Raw genomic sequence first — 13563 nt, forward strand, 5'->3', positions numbered from 1 at the left:
CGGGGAATACCCATCGCCTGGAAGTACCAGGCCCCCAAAGTGTGAAGCTTGCCCGTACTTAGGCGAGGGCGTTTTTGGTGGCGGCTCCTACCTGGTGGAACGAGCTCCCGGAGGAGATCCGGGCCCTTCGGGACCTTGTGCAGTTCCGCAGGGCCTGCAAGACGGAGCTCTTCCGCCAGGCCTTTGAGGAGGAGCCGCTGCCGCCATCATTCCACCATTGAGAGTTCATCATTCATCTACCCCATTATTTGGAGAGATAGATGTCGCTCGTGAGCTGGGAAATATTACTCCTGGTGCTCATGCAATTAAGAAATTGGCCGCCAATGTGGGATGTTGTGCATCTTGGTTTTGTATGAATTATTGTTGCACTGAATTTTTATCGTATGTAATATTGTTATTGTTTTTAGATTTGAATTTCGGCGTGGCCGTTTGTTAGCCTCCCTGAGCTACCGGATAGGGCGGGGTATAAATCCCAAAATAAATAAATAAATAAATCCCTGGACTGGCCTGGGCAGCAGAATCTATACACTTATTGCATTGTACTTGTTGCGGTATAAGAGGTAACCAAAAGTGTTCCACAGAAGTCTCAGAATACACTGTTTCCAGTCCCATTCAACTGACAGGTCACATGCAGTCAAGAGGAATCCAAGGCTTTGAAAATATTTTACGATAGTCACATTATAAGCTGTCAAATTACCATCAATTAACCAGAAATGCAACTCTGTTTAATAGCAGATAGACAGTAAACATTTTACCAGTATATGCTGTCAACTGCCTTGACCACCAGTTTCTTTGGCAGCTGTAATTGGGTAGAAAGGCAGAGTATAAATGTTATAAATAAATTAAATAAACAGTAGAACTGACTTAATTAGGCTGTGTATGAATGTGGGGAAAAGGGTTCTAAAGCTGTTACTAGGGATAGCTTTAAACTGAATTCTTGACTCTGGTGTGACACATCAAGCAGAGATGCATTTGCAGTCAGCCACACAGATCTCTAGTAACACATAATACAGGGCTGGTGTTTTAAGAGCATATGTTGAGTATCCCAGATATGTTTCACTGGGTTGTTAAGAGTACACAATTAATGTTCTGAAAATGCTTCTGTCTATATACCACTTGCCACATTTCAGACGTAAATAAGCCCAAGAAATAATGAGCAAAGTTGCCATAAATGAAATATTTTTTGCAAGAATCACTTTGGGACCAGTGTTGCACCCAAATGAAATTTAACGTTTTCAGATACTGTGCTTCATGAGACTTTTCACTGGATAGATCTCAATGTCTGCAGAGCAAATATTTCTGAACATAATATTAGAATGCAAGTTTTAGGTTTAGAGCAGGGAATGCTAGGCACATATATTTCTTTATTTTTATGTACTTGTGAAGGTCAACAGTCATGCTTGCCTGGTTCTGTAAAATGACTCTAGCAGTAATAATCCTAAACAGAGTTACATCCTCTGAGCCCATTGACTTCTGTGCAGTTAGAAGAGTAATGCTCTGTTCAGGACTGCACTGTAACTTGATAAATGTTCAAGGTATAATAGATAATTTAGAAAGAAACTTTAAAAATGTGCACAAACTTCACCAGTTCAACAATTCTTAATTTACCATGTTTCAGTGTAAGATACTACATACTTGTCTTAAAAATCTGTGTTTTAAATATATTATTAAAGCTAGACAATGTTTGAACTGTTTAAAATGCATGGTGATATGCATTTTGCAGGCAATACTACTGGAACAGGGCACTAATCAGCTAAGTACCATAATCCTCCTTATAGGGTAAATACTTACTTGACCTCCAGCTATATACAGCACATGATAACAGCATTAACCGGTAACCCTCCTCTCGGGTTCTCCGTTAGAGCAGCAGCCTTCATGCTCAAATAACTATTCATTTTGTTTTATATCGCACATCTTTTCCTTCAATGCATTATAATTTGTAATCTGAGATGAGGAAAGGATCATGACAAAATTATTTGAAAGTTTGTACTCCTATTTAAGTGACATTTCACATGGTTTTCTCAAAGCTACAAGGATTAAATGAAGTGCTAGACTGCACAGAAATTGATGCATTCTCAGGAACATGATGCTCCTGACTTCCCAGATGTGCAGTGGCTGATCAAAAGGTAAAGGAGGAAAGAAATGCATAGATTTATTAAAGTAATGGGTTAAAATTAACATTCCTTTCTAAAATTTAATTGCCTATATTGTACACATTGAATACTTTGTAATGATCAGGTGTTTGTTTTATGTTATCAGGATTTTTTTTAAATTTTAGAATTGTAAACAGAACATCATACATTTACCCACTTTATAGTTGTTTTTCAGAATGTGTGGGGGGTGTCTTTAAAAACCACACAGTGCTGCTGAACAGTTCAGTGTGCTCAAATTCATACCATAGTTTTGTTTGTTCTGTTAATCAAAATAAGCAAGGTATTCCACATGAGATGTTATTGTTCTGTATAGATGTTACATGGACAGTTAAATAGCAGATACGTAATACTCATTTTATCTACTTAGCTAAATAAAATACTCTATTTGTATTATATTTGGTGCATAATAATTTTGCTAAAGATAAAACAAATAGTTTTTGGTTTTGAGAGAGGTTCCAAAATACATTACATAGAAATACTGATGATATAAAAGCAGTAATATGAAATACATGATTTCTTCTGAGCACTGTAATGTTGACATACTAATAAGGTTTCAGTTATGACTCATAATGTCTTTCAGTTAGAGATATTCAGTGCATTACACTGCTGCCTCCTTTAGAATACTTCTAATTTTAAAAAATTCTGAATAGTGGAACAATGAGTATTTTAATATGTTGTCAAAGGCTTTCATGGCCGGAGTTCACGGCCCGGAAAATCTACAACGAACGAGTATTTTACTTTGAATTAACACAACATTTTATTTTGAAATAACAGAAAAGCATATTATATACATGCAGTTATATTTCTGTGATGTTATTGAACTACTACATTACATTTTATTTGTGAATGTAAGCAAATATTCATTTATTTTGGCCTGGGTCAAAAACCTTTACCTAATTCCTCATACCCAAGGAGCATGAACTTGCATTCTTCTCAAAAAGTAGTTCCTCATGTTTTGCAAGTGAGGAAAGTTTCAAAAGTAACTTGTAATATGGCATGAGAGTTTGTGGTTTAAAAGTAAAAAATCTCACTGGTCAAGCTTTTGGGGGGGCAGCCAATTAGTAAACCTATAAAATGCAAGCAATATGGGTTTTTGGGGTGGTGGTGGACACCTTGATTCTATGTAACCTTTTCTAATTTGTGTTTTTTACATACATATTTTTTCCTACATCTTTACTGCACATTTTAATTATTTCTTCCTGAAAATCCAGTTCCATCATTGACAATTAGTTCATAACATGAATTCTTTGTTGAAATAATGTTTTAAAATTGATCTTATTTTTTAAAACTATGATAAAGTTAATTATCACAGCAACACCTGTAACTTATTTGCTTAAATAATTTGTAAAACTTTTATTACAGTTTTATTACTGATATAATTTTTTGTTGGGAATTTCTAGATGGAATTAAGTACATATACATAATGAGATATGGCCTTATGGACCTAGTAGGCTATGTTCACATCCTTGCTCTGCCATGGATTCTCTAGATACTAATGGGCAAGCCAAAGGCTTGGCTCCAATCACCTTTTCCACCCAGTCTCACTTGACTCCCTTTCCGGGTTTGCCAGCCCCTCTGTTGGGGGTGGGGAATGCTCTGTCCCTGGTTCTCATTTCTGACTACCACTCCAAGTACCAGCAAGAGGGGGAAAAAATAAAAATAGCCAACCGACCGCATGACATCACTTCCAGGAAAAAAAGGGAGGTGACATCAGTCCATTCTAGCAATCACTAGAAATGTTATGATTTTACCATAGACGTTTCGCCAATTCCTAAAGACATGTGGTGGAAGTGATGTCAAGCTGTCACTGACAGCCACTCCCCATGTCTGTGCTTCCCATATCCCACTGGTTGGCAACCCTGTCTCTTCCACACTGCCATCCCCATCTCATATGGTCTTTATGTGGGTCGCATGATCCTCAGCATAGCCATTTCAGCGGTCAGTGTGTGTTTTTGTGTATTTTTCAATGAAAAAGCTGGGAGGATTCAACCCAGATTAATTTCTTTATCTGTAGATAGTAATAATAGTGACCCTCCTTAAAGAGGACAAATATAACTAATTGGATCATGTTGGGTTGTAGACCTTGCAGAACCCTGTAGGTTTCAGATACTTTATGAAGGTAGGCAGTTAAACCTCAGGACAAAGGCAGTGTAGGTGAATCTTTTGAAAATGCTTGGCTGGAAAGAAATGCATCTATTATGGGCAGGAGCTGATACAGAGGCTACCATGTTGGCCAAGCACAGCCAAATGCTGAAACAGCAGGGAACCAGACCAGGCCTGTAGTTCTCTGTTGTTATCATACTTTTGAAGGAACTTTGTTTGGTTTGGCTAGACATGCATTCTGAACTCAAATAACAGGGAGCTACACCAGGCCTGTAGATCTCCTGTATAACCACACTTTTAAAGGAATGATGTTTAGTTTGGCTAGGCATGCATTCTGGCATAAATGCAAAGCTTCTGGCATAATCTATAACAGGAGTCTCTGAGGGTTATAGATAACAATACAAAATATTTTTAAAAAATATTTAGAAACTAGAGCAGCATCCTTGGTCAAGGAGGATGAATTCACAGGTATGGTCAAGTTCTGGGGAAGCTTTGTTACTAAAATGCATTCTTTAGGTTTGGAGAATGATGAGGTGTGTTTCAACCATGACTCCTGATTTAGTGTTTGAAGCATCCAGCATATCTTCACTATTTAGAAACCTGCATCCTCTCTGATTCTTCTCCATCAAGGAACTATACAGCAATCAGGGCTCTTCAACCATAGACATGAACTAAGTGGTTGTCTAGGGTGCTGTATTTTATGGAATGCCAAATTAGATGGGACTGAATTTTTACTGTGGTTTTTTTAATGTTCTCTTATAAATAAAACTATCAAATATTACATGTGGAGGTAGGCACCAGTCATCATTTGCCTAGGGTGCCAAAAACTTCTGGGCCAGTCCTGCAGGCTGTGACAGACTGTTCAGTACTTGACATATTAAAAGTGCTATATTAATAGTTTTTGAATCAGAGAAAACTAGGATGAAATCTTAGTTCAATGACAGAACTTACTATCAAGCCACCTCAGCACAACATAACTTCATAACATTTTTAAGATGAAACAAAGCGAGACTGAACCACAATGAGTTCGAGATAGGGTATGGATTAAACACTGCTATTATGATGTTGCATAAGTTGCCATAAACACGTGCTGGCTCAGCTCCATTCCATTAATGTTAAGCGATTGGGTGTCTAAGAATTTTACTGATATTAATTGGTTGCCCGTTTTGTGGTGGTGTTGATGGTCAACCATGAAAATCTTATGAGGGATAAAATAGTTTACCTTTATCTGGAACAGAATTTCATGAATGGCGGATTACACTTTTAAAAAAGTTAACACTAAAAGTGCTCTCTGAATAATTTACATTGTTCACAAATCACAGTTTTAAACATTCTTTTGATCGGGGAAGTAGAAGTAACAACATGGTTCCTTGAGACAGGTTTTAATATATGTAATATCAGACTTCTATAGAAATTGCTTTTGTTTGGAAAAAAAATAGATGCAGCTTCACAAGGCCATGGATTTCAGTTGGAGTAAGTTTGAATCAGGCTACTAGAAAGCTAGTAAAATGACTGTAGTTTAATCATTAAATGTAAAGGTAAAGGTTCCCCTTGCTCAAAAGCTAGTCGAATCCAACTCTCGGGGGCAGTGCTCATCTCCATTGGGCAGTAGTAATTTCTGAATTAGTTGTAAAAGATATGCTTTAAATATTGGAAATGTTTACAAGTTTTCCTTCCTCTTGTTTTTGGTTACTTAGGAAAAGAAGCCCATCAATATCAAGAGATCAGAACAGAAGGTACAGCCAACGGGAGGGGAGAGACGACTATTCACAGAATGCAACATCAGACAGTGCAATGCCAAGGTCACCATCAGATTATACAGACAGGCGATCGCAGCGTGGGTCTCAGTTATATGAAGAACCTGAACTTGATGACTACAGAGATTCTAACAGGAGAAGTCGCAGTCGTTCAAGGGAATACCCTTTAGAAGAAGATGTTGTGCAGAACAGAGAGGAATATGAGAGGCAGCGGCAGGAAGAGGAGTATCAGGCACGATACCGAAGTGATCCTAATTTGGCTCGCTATCCTGTCAAACCACAACCATATGAGGAACAAATGCGCATTCATGCTGAAGTGTCTCGAGCACGTCATGAACGAAGGCACAGTGATGTGTCTTTGGCAAATACTGAACTGGAAGATTCCCGGATATCTATGATAAGAATGGAGCGGCCATCAAGGCAAAGGTCTGCATCTGAACGCAGAGCTGCCATGGACCAACGTTCATATTCAATGGAAAGAACTCAGGGACCAAGTCCCAATCGTCAGAGGACCACAAATCACAGCCCTCCAACACCCAGGAGGAGTCCAATTCCTTTTGATAGGCCAGATTTAAGGCGGACTGATTCATTAAGAAAACAGCACCATTTAGATCCCAGTTCAGCTGTACGAAAAACAAAACGTGAAAAAATGGAAACCATGTTAAGGAATGATTCACTAAGTTCAGACCAATCTGAATCAGTTAGGCCTCCACCACCAAAGCCTCATAAAACAAAAAAGGGGGGTAAAATGCGCCAGGTTTCACTGAGCAGCTCAGAAGAAGAGTTGGCCTCTACTCCAGAATATACCAGCTGCGATGATGTAGAGATTGAAAGTGAAAGTGTTAGTGAAAAAGGTAAGATTTTTTCTCAGTGGCTTTTTAGATTATGGCCAATAGGTAATGGGTTCATTTTTATTGTAAAACATTTCATTCTACATACTTCATTTTAAAAAGGAAGCTTGAATAATACATACTTGTGTGGTATACAAATAATAATTTCTTATGATTTTACATTTTTAATAGTGATTTCAAGTTTACCAAAGACTAATTTCATTTATTTTCAGTGGGGGTAAACTCTGTAGTTACATTTTGGGTATGTTGTTGATTTATATTTAAAAAAAACAGACCTCTATCACAACACCTTTTATTGAATGCTTCAGATACTTGATCTTTTTTATTCACACACATGATTTCCTTGACCTAATGACACCTGAAAGACTCACATTTATTTTAATATGAGCTTTTGTGGGTCACTCACAGGCTACAGCTTGTCAGGATAGAGCAGGAATCACTGGGGGAATGTGGGGAGTGAGGTAGCTGTGAATTTTCTGCCTTGTGCAGGGGGTTCGACTAGATGACCCTTGGAATTCCTTACAGCTCTGTTTCTATGTTTTCTGTTCATTTGCCTGTTTGACATAGAGATCAATACTGCTATTTTAGCTGCTTTGGTGCAAATAAGTGACATCCTACAGTAGCCAACTGAAACATCTGCTGCCCCCCCCCCTTTACTGAAAAATTCTTTCTTTCCCCCGCTACTAAAATAATGGGTTCATCAATAAAAGTAATTCAGGGCTGTTCTGCTGGTCCTTGTTTTGTCTTAAGCAGCTGTGTCCTGGAGATGGCTGAATTATCCTCCAGAGCTGGGATCCACACAGTACCTGGAGACTGGGGCCTGCATTTCAGGGCAGCACTAAGGTCTAGATAATGAATCTGGGGTTTGCTAGGTACAAGTTCACAAGTTTGAGACAGACATACTGGTCCCTGTGAATTGGTTAAATAGCAAGGCCCTCTTCTCTGCCTGGACCTCAAATACCTGAAAGGAGAGAAGTCATACCTGTTCCTGGGCTTGACTGAGATGTAGTCCTGAAAGGAACTACATACAGCAAAACAGTGATCAGGATCAGTAGCAAGAGCATGGGCTGAAAGCCTGATATTTCCCTAACCCTAACCCCCCCCCCCCTTTTATTTTGGCTTTAGGTTGCATTATGATTTTAACGGACTCTTGTTTTAGTTGGCACGGTAGAGAGCCAGTTTGGTGTAGTGGTTAAGTGCGCAGACTCTAACCTGGGAGAACCAGGTTTGATTCCCCACTCCTCCACTTGCACCTGCTGGATGACCTTGGGCAAGCCATAGTCCTGACACAGCTGTTCTTGAAAAAGAGCAGTTTCTGTCAGAGCTCTCTCAGCCCCACCTACCTCACGGAGGGGGAAGGGAAAGGCTACTCTGAGACTCCCTTGGGTAGTGAAGGGTGGGGTATAAATCTAATCTCTTCTTCTTCTTCTTCTTCTTCTTCTTCTTCTTCTTCTTCTTCTTCGTGTTCTTGTCTTTTGTAGCTGTCTTTTGATATTTTAGTTGTTATGGATGGTTTTGAATTTTGTTTGATATTGGTTTGATGTATTGTATGTTGTGATCTGCTTGGTCACATGTTTTGAAGAGATGTTTTAAAGGAATTAATGAAGGTAAATCAGTCTCACTCCCCTGTTGTTGTGGGGGGTTGAGGCTAAGAGACTGACTAATTTAAGGACACTCAGTAACTTCATTCTAGAGGAGAGATTTGGAATAGCATGTCTTTCATAGCTCAGCCTCTTAGGCTTAAGATAGGAACTCTCAGTCTGGGGCAAGTGATACTCTATATTCTTGGTGCTTGGGGGGGGCAATGGTGGGAGGGCTTCTAGTGTCCTGGCCCCACTGCTGGACCTCCTGATGGCACGTGGTATTTTTGGCCACTGTGTGACAGAGTTTTGGACTGGATGGGCCATTGGCCTGATCCATCATTGGCTTCTCGTATGTTCTTACGTTGATGTTTAGTTATACATATGATAAATACCTGTAGAGGGAATGATATTGCATCTGCTTGCTCCCCTTTGTATTCATTGCAACATCTGCTTGAAGTCCTGTGCTTAAGTTCATATACTTAAGCTCTGTACAAGTGATCAGGGTCTGACTGTATGGAAGAGCCTATGCATATACAACTGTAGCGCTTATTGTAAATGTTCCACTGAATGCATGGGGGGCAGGCTCAGTGGGTGTGATCTGTTTCCTTTCATGTGTTTTCAGTGTATGTACAACTGAATGTCTGTACAGCTCTCCAGCCAATACACTAGTTTAAGTCTCTTTGCCACTAATGGTGCAGTATCTTAGCCACTATGCCAATCGTGGCCCTGTCTTCTCCTTCATTCAGTTGGACAGTGTAGGGACTGAACTGGTACTTCAGCCATCACAAGGATACTCAGCTGAAGTTCCAGCACCGTGATGCAAGTAGCCTTCTTTTGCCAGCTATGAAATCCTTATTCTGGATCATTTGGGCTGTCAAGTAGTATGAGTATGTTCTATATTTATCTCCTGATTTCAAGTATGTTTACTTGGAAGTAATTAAAAGAAGGATTTACTTCCTGGTGAGTGTGCTTAGGATTGTCATCCTGATATTACAAAGGCATATTTACTCCTCATCACTTTCTACATTAGAAAGATTTGCTGATTATGGCAGAAAATGTGAAACATAAAGATTAGATCTCTACAGAATTAATTATTGTCCTTATTTTACTGAATTGATCTGTGTTTAATCTCTAGAATTTCTTTTCTGTAACACTGCTTTCCATATCACCATTTGGTATGACTTCCATATCACCAAATGGTCAGTGTGAGAGAACAGAAGTATATTCTCTTTCGTTTGCATACTCACAGGTGTACTTATGAATTTTGTGAGTGCTTCTTTCTCTTTTAACTGTGTTACATATGGAGCCCCACTTTCTGTCCTCAGCATTCCTTTGTTTGTTCATTAGTATAGTACGAAGGTCAGGAAGGAAGAGACTGAATTTCTGTTTTCCATCTCTCACTACCCCCAGTTTCTGAATTCATGCTGATTTCTATATGGCATAGCATTAACACCACTGCCTTTTGTCTACATTGTCCCTAATTTCTTGTGGGAGGTTTGTCTCTCCTAATACACATTAACAGTTTGTTATTGTTTGTGAGATGTGATGGGAGTTAGTGCTGTTTGAGCATTTCATGTAATTGACATGGGTCTGCAACAGACCACCAGGGTTTTAATTTATCTGATCCTTGGTTTTAATTTATCTTACTCACTGATTGCTGGTTTTGCTACTGGCTGCAGTACATTAACACTTCTAAGTATTGTTGCCTTTTATCATGGCAGCTGCACTATACTGATCTGCACTATACTGATCTGGCTGAGAAGCTAAATGCATTTTTTGCCTCCGTCTTCACTGTGGAAGATGAGAAGTGCTTGCCCACTCCAGAACCGCTGAGTTCGGGAGGGGTGTTGAAAGACCTGAGTCAGATTGAGGTGACGAGAGAGGAGGTCCTAAAACTGATAGACAACTCAAAAAGTGATAAATCACCAGGCCCAGCTGGCATACATCCAAGAGTTCTGAAAGAACTCAAATGTGAACTTGTGGATCTCCTGACAAAAATATGTAATCTTTCCTTAAAATCAGCCTCCATTCCTGAGGACTGGAAGGTAGCAAATGTCACTCCCATCTTTAAAAAGGGTTCCAGAGGAGATCCGGGAAATTACAGGACAGTCAGTCTGACGTCGATACCAGGTAAATTGGTGGAAACCATTATTAAGGAAAGAATTAGTAGGCACATAGATGAACAAAACCTATTGAGGCAGACTCAGCATGGGTTCTGTAAGGGAAGATCTTGTCTCACTAACCTGTTAATGTTCTTTGAGGGGGTGAACAAACATGTGGACAAGGGGGATCCAATAGATATTATTTACCTTGACTTCCAGAAAGCTTTTGATAAAGTTCCTCATCAAAGGCTCCTAAGTAAGCTCAAAAATCATGGGATAAAAGGACAAGTCCTTTTATGGATCAAAAACTGGCTAATTAATAGAAAACAGAGAGTGAGTATAAATGGGCAGTTCTCTCAGTGGAGGGGGGTAAGCAGTGGGGTACCGCAGGGATCAGTACTTGGTCCACTGCTTTTTAACTTGTTCATTAATGATTTGGAGATGGGAGTAAGCAGTGAAGTGGCTAAATTTGCGGATGATACAAAGTTGTTCAGGGTGGTGAAAACCAGTGAGGATTGTGAGGCACTCCAAGGGGATCTGTCAAGGATGGGCGAGTGGGCGTCAACATGGCAAATGGGGTTCAATGTGGCCAAGTGCAAGGTGATGCACATTGGAGCCAAAAATCCTAAATATAAATACACATTGATGGGGTCTGAACTGGCAGAGACAGATCAAGAGAGAGATCTTGGAGTTGTAGTAGATAACTCACTGAAAATGTCGAGACAGTGTGTGACTGCAATAAAGAAGGCCAATGCTATGCTGGGGATTATTAGGAAGGGTATTGTAAACAGATCAGCCAATATCATAATGCCCCTATATAAATCAATGGTGCGACCTCATTTGGAATACTGTGTGCAATTCTGGTCACCACACCTTAAAAAGGATATTATAGCTTTGGAAAAAGTGCCGAAAAGGGCAACTCGAATGATAAAGGGGTTGGAACACTTTCCCTATGAGGAAAGGTTAAGGCGCTTAGGTCTCTTTAGCTTGGAGAAACGACGACTGAGGGGTGACATGATTGAGGTTTATAAGATTATGCATGGGAAAGAGCAGATAGAGAAAGAAGTACTTTTCTCCCTTTCTCACAATACAAGAACTCATAGGCACTCCATGAAATTGCTGAGCGGTCGGGTTAGAACGGATAAGAGGAAGTACTTCTTCACCCAAAGAGTGATTAACACTTGGAATTCACTGCCACAGGAAGTGGTGGCGGCTACAAGCATGGACGGCTTCAAAAGGGAATTAGATAAGCATATGGAGCAGAGGTCCATCAGTGGCTATTAACCACAAGGTATAAATAGAGACTCTGGGGCAAGTGATGCTCTGTCATCTTGGTGCTTGGGGGGGGGTCAACAGTGGGAGGGCTTCTAATGTCCTGGCCCCACTGGTGGACCTCCTAATGGCACTGGTATTTCTGGCCACTGTGTGATACAGAGTGTTGGACTGGATGGGCCTTTGGCCTGATCCAACATTGGCATCTCTTATGTTCTTATGTTCTTATGTTACTGAAATAAAAAGAGACTGTTTAATGTTGGGAGGCCTGCAAAGTGGGTGCTAAATGAGGAAGCTGTTCCAGAGTCCAGGGGTAGCATCTGAGATGGTCTTTGCATGGTTTGCATCAGACATCTTGATCCATTTTTCCTTGAACAAGGGACCAGTTTATGTCTTCTCTGGCTGCTCTCAAAGTCTAAGTGCCTCTTGTTTCATTATCAGTATTCTTAAATTGCACAACAAGCCCAAAACTATGTTTTGTAACATTTGAAAGAAAAGAAGTTACATAATTTTAGAAGTGTAGAAATTCCTGTTTCGGGTGCCCTTTGGCTGATTTTCCACTGTCTTAAAATGAAAAAAGTGTGAAAGAGCACCCCAAATGGGTCCTAAATTTCTGCAGTGATTATCTTCAATTGATAAAATAGGCAAGGAGTTTCCAATGAAGATAGTTGTATAACATTCGAAATGCCCATATATTTTAGAAATGAACAGTATTTCTAAAGTATGGGCATTATAGTTGACTAGCAGTAAAGCCTGTTGTGAAAGCAATATAACGAGATCTAGAAAGAGGCTCTGGGGCAGTGCTCTGGCTTTGGGCAAACAGTGTCAATTTGCTGTGGTGACCTCAGCAGGGTATAATGACAGAGTCCACTGTTTTCTCCAGAGGGACTGATCTCTGCTACCTGAAGAGCAGTTGTAATTGTGTGAGTGATCTGTAGCCCTCATCTGGAGATTGGCAGCAATTGTTACCCAGGACAAAATGGCTGGTTTGGAGGGTGTAGTCTATGGCATTCTACCTGTCTGAGGTCCCACCCCTCCGCAAACCTCACCCTCTCCAGGCTCCACCCCTCAAATCGCCAGGAATTTGTCAGCATGTAGTTGGCAACCCCATCTCCTTCCCAGCTAACCCTCAACCTACCAGTATCTGCCCCTTTGACTTCAGCTGACTTCTGTCCTCTCTTCTGCAGAGCAGTTGTAATTCTGAGTGCTCTCCAGCCCTCACCTGGAGATTGGCAACAATGGTTCCCTATGAGGGACACTGGTTTGGAGGGTGGAATCTATGGCATTGTACCTGTCTGAGGTCCCACCCCTCCTCAAACCTCACCCTCTTCAGGCTCCATCCCTCAAATCTCCAGGAATTTCCCATCTGGAGTTGGCAACCCTATCAGGACTGGCCCCAATGTGTTTTCTCCCAAAGGCCAAAGTAGGTGACAGGACCAAGCTTAGTTGCCTACCAACAGGCACTGAGGGGAATGTAGGGTTGCCAGCTCTAAGGAGGGAAATACCTGGAGGTTTGGGGGGTGGATTCTGTAGAGGGCCGGCCGACGGAGGCCTCGGCCTTCTGTCGCCCGCCTTGCCCCCCCAATCTCGGCCCGGGCGACTGCGTCCCCCGCCAGCGGCCGCCCGACTCCAGACCCCCCCGCGGCCACTCCAGCCAGGCAACGGAGGCATCGGCCTTCCATCGCCTGCCTCGCCCCCACCCCCCCAATCTCGGCCGGGCGACGGAGGCATCGGCCTTCCGT

General features: G+C 41.0%; 1 protein-coding gene across 5 annotated transcripts in view; it reads left to right on the forward strand.

Moving 5' to 3' along the window:
• RIMS2 (regulating synaptic membrane exocytosis 2) overlaps nucleotides 1-13563 on the forward strand; it is a 611329-nt gene that overhangs the window by 242924 nt on the left and 354842 nt on the right. For all 5 annotated transcript variants that reach the window (XM_015407292.1, XM_015407290.1, XM_015407291.1 and 2 more), the window contains one exon: nucleotides 5954-6867. In XM_015407292.1, coding sequence (XP_015262778.1) covers nucleotides 5954-6867 — 914 coding nt within the window. The remainder of the gene's footprint in view (nucleotides 1-5953; nucleotides 6868-13563) is intronic.

The sequence above is a fragment of the Gekko japonicus genome, unplaced genomic scaffold (genome assembly GCF_001447785.1).
Source record: "Gekko japonicus isolate JY-2015 unplaced genomic scaffold, Gekko_japonicus_V1.1 scaffold119, whole genome shotgun sequence".
NCBI lineage: Eukaryota > Metazoa > Chordata > Lepidosauria > Squamata > Gekkonidae > Gekko > Gekko japonicus.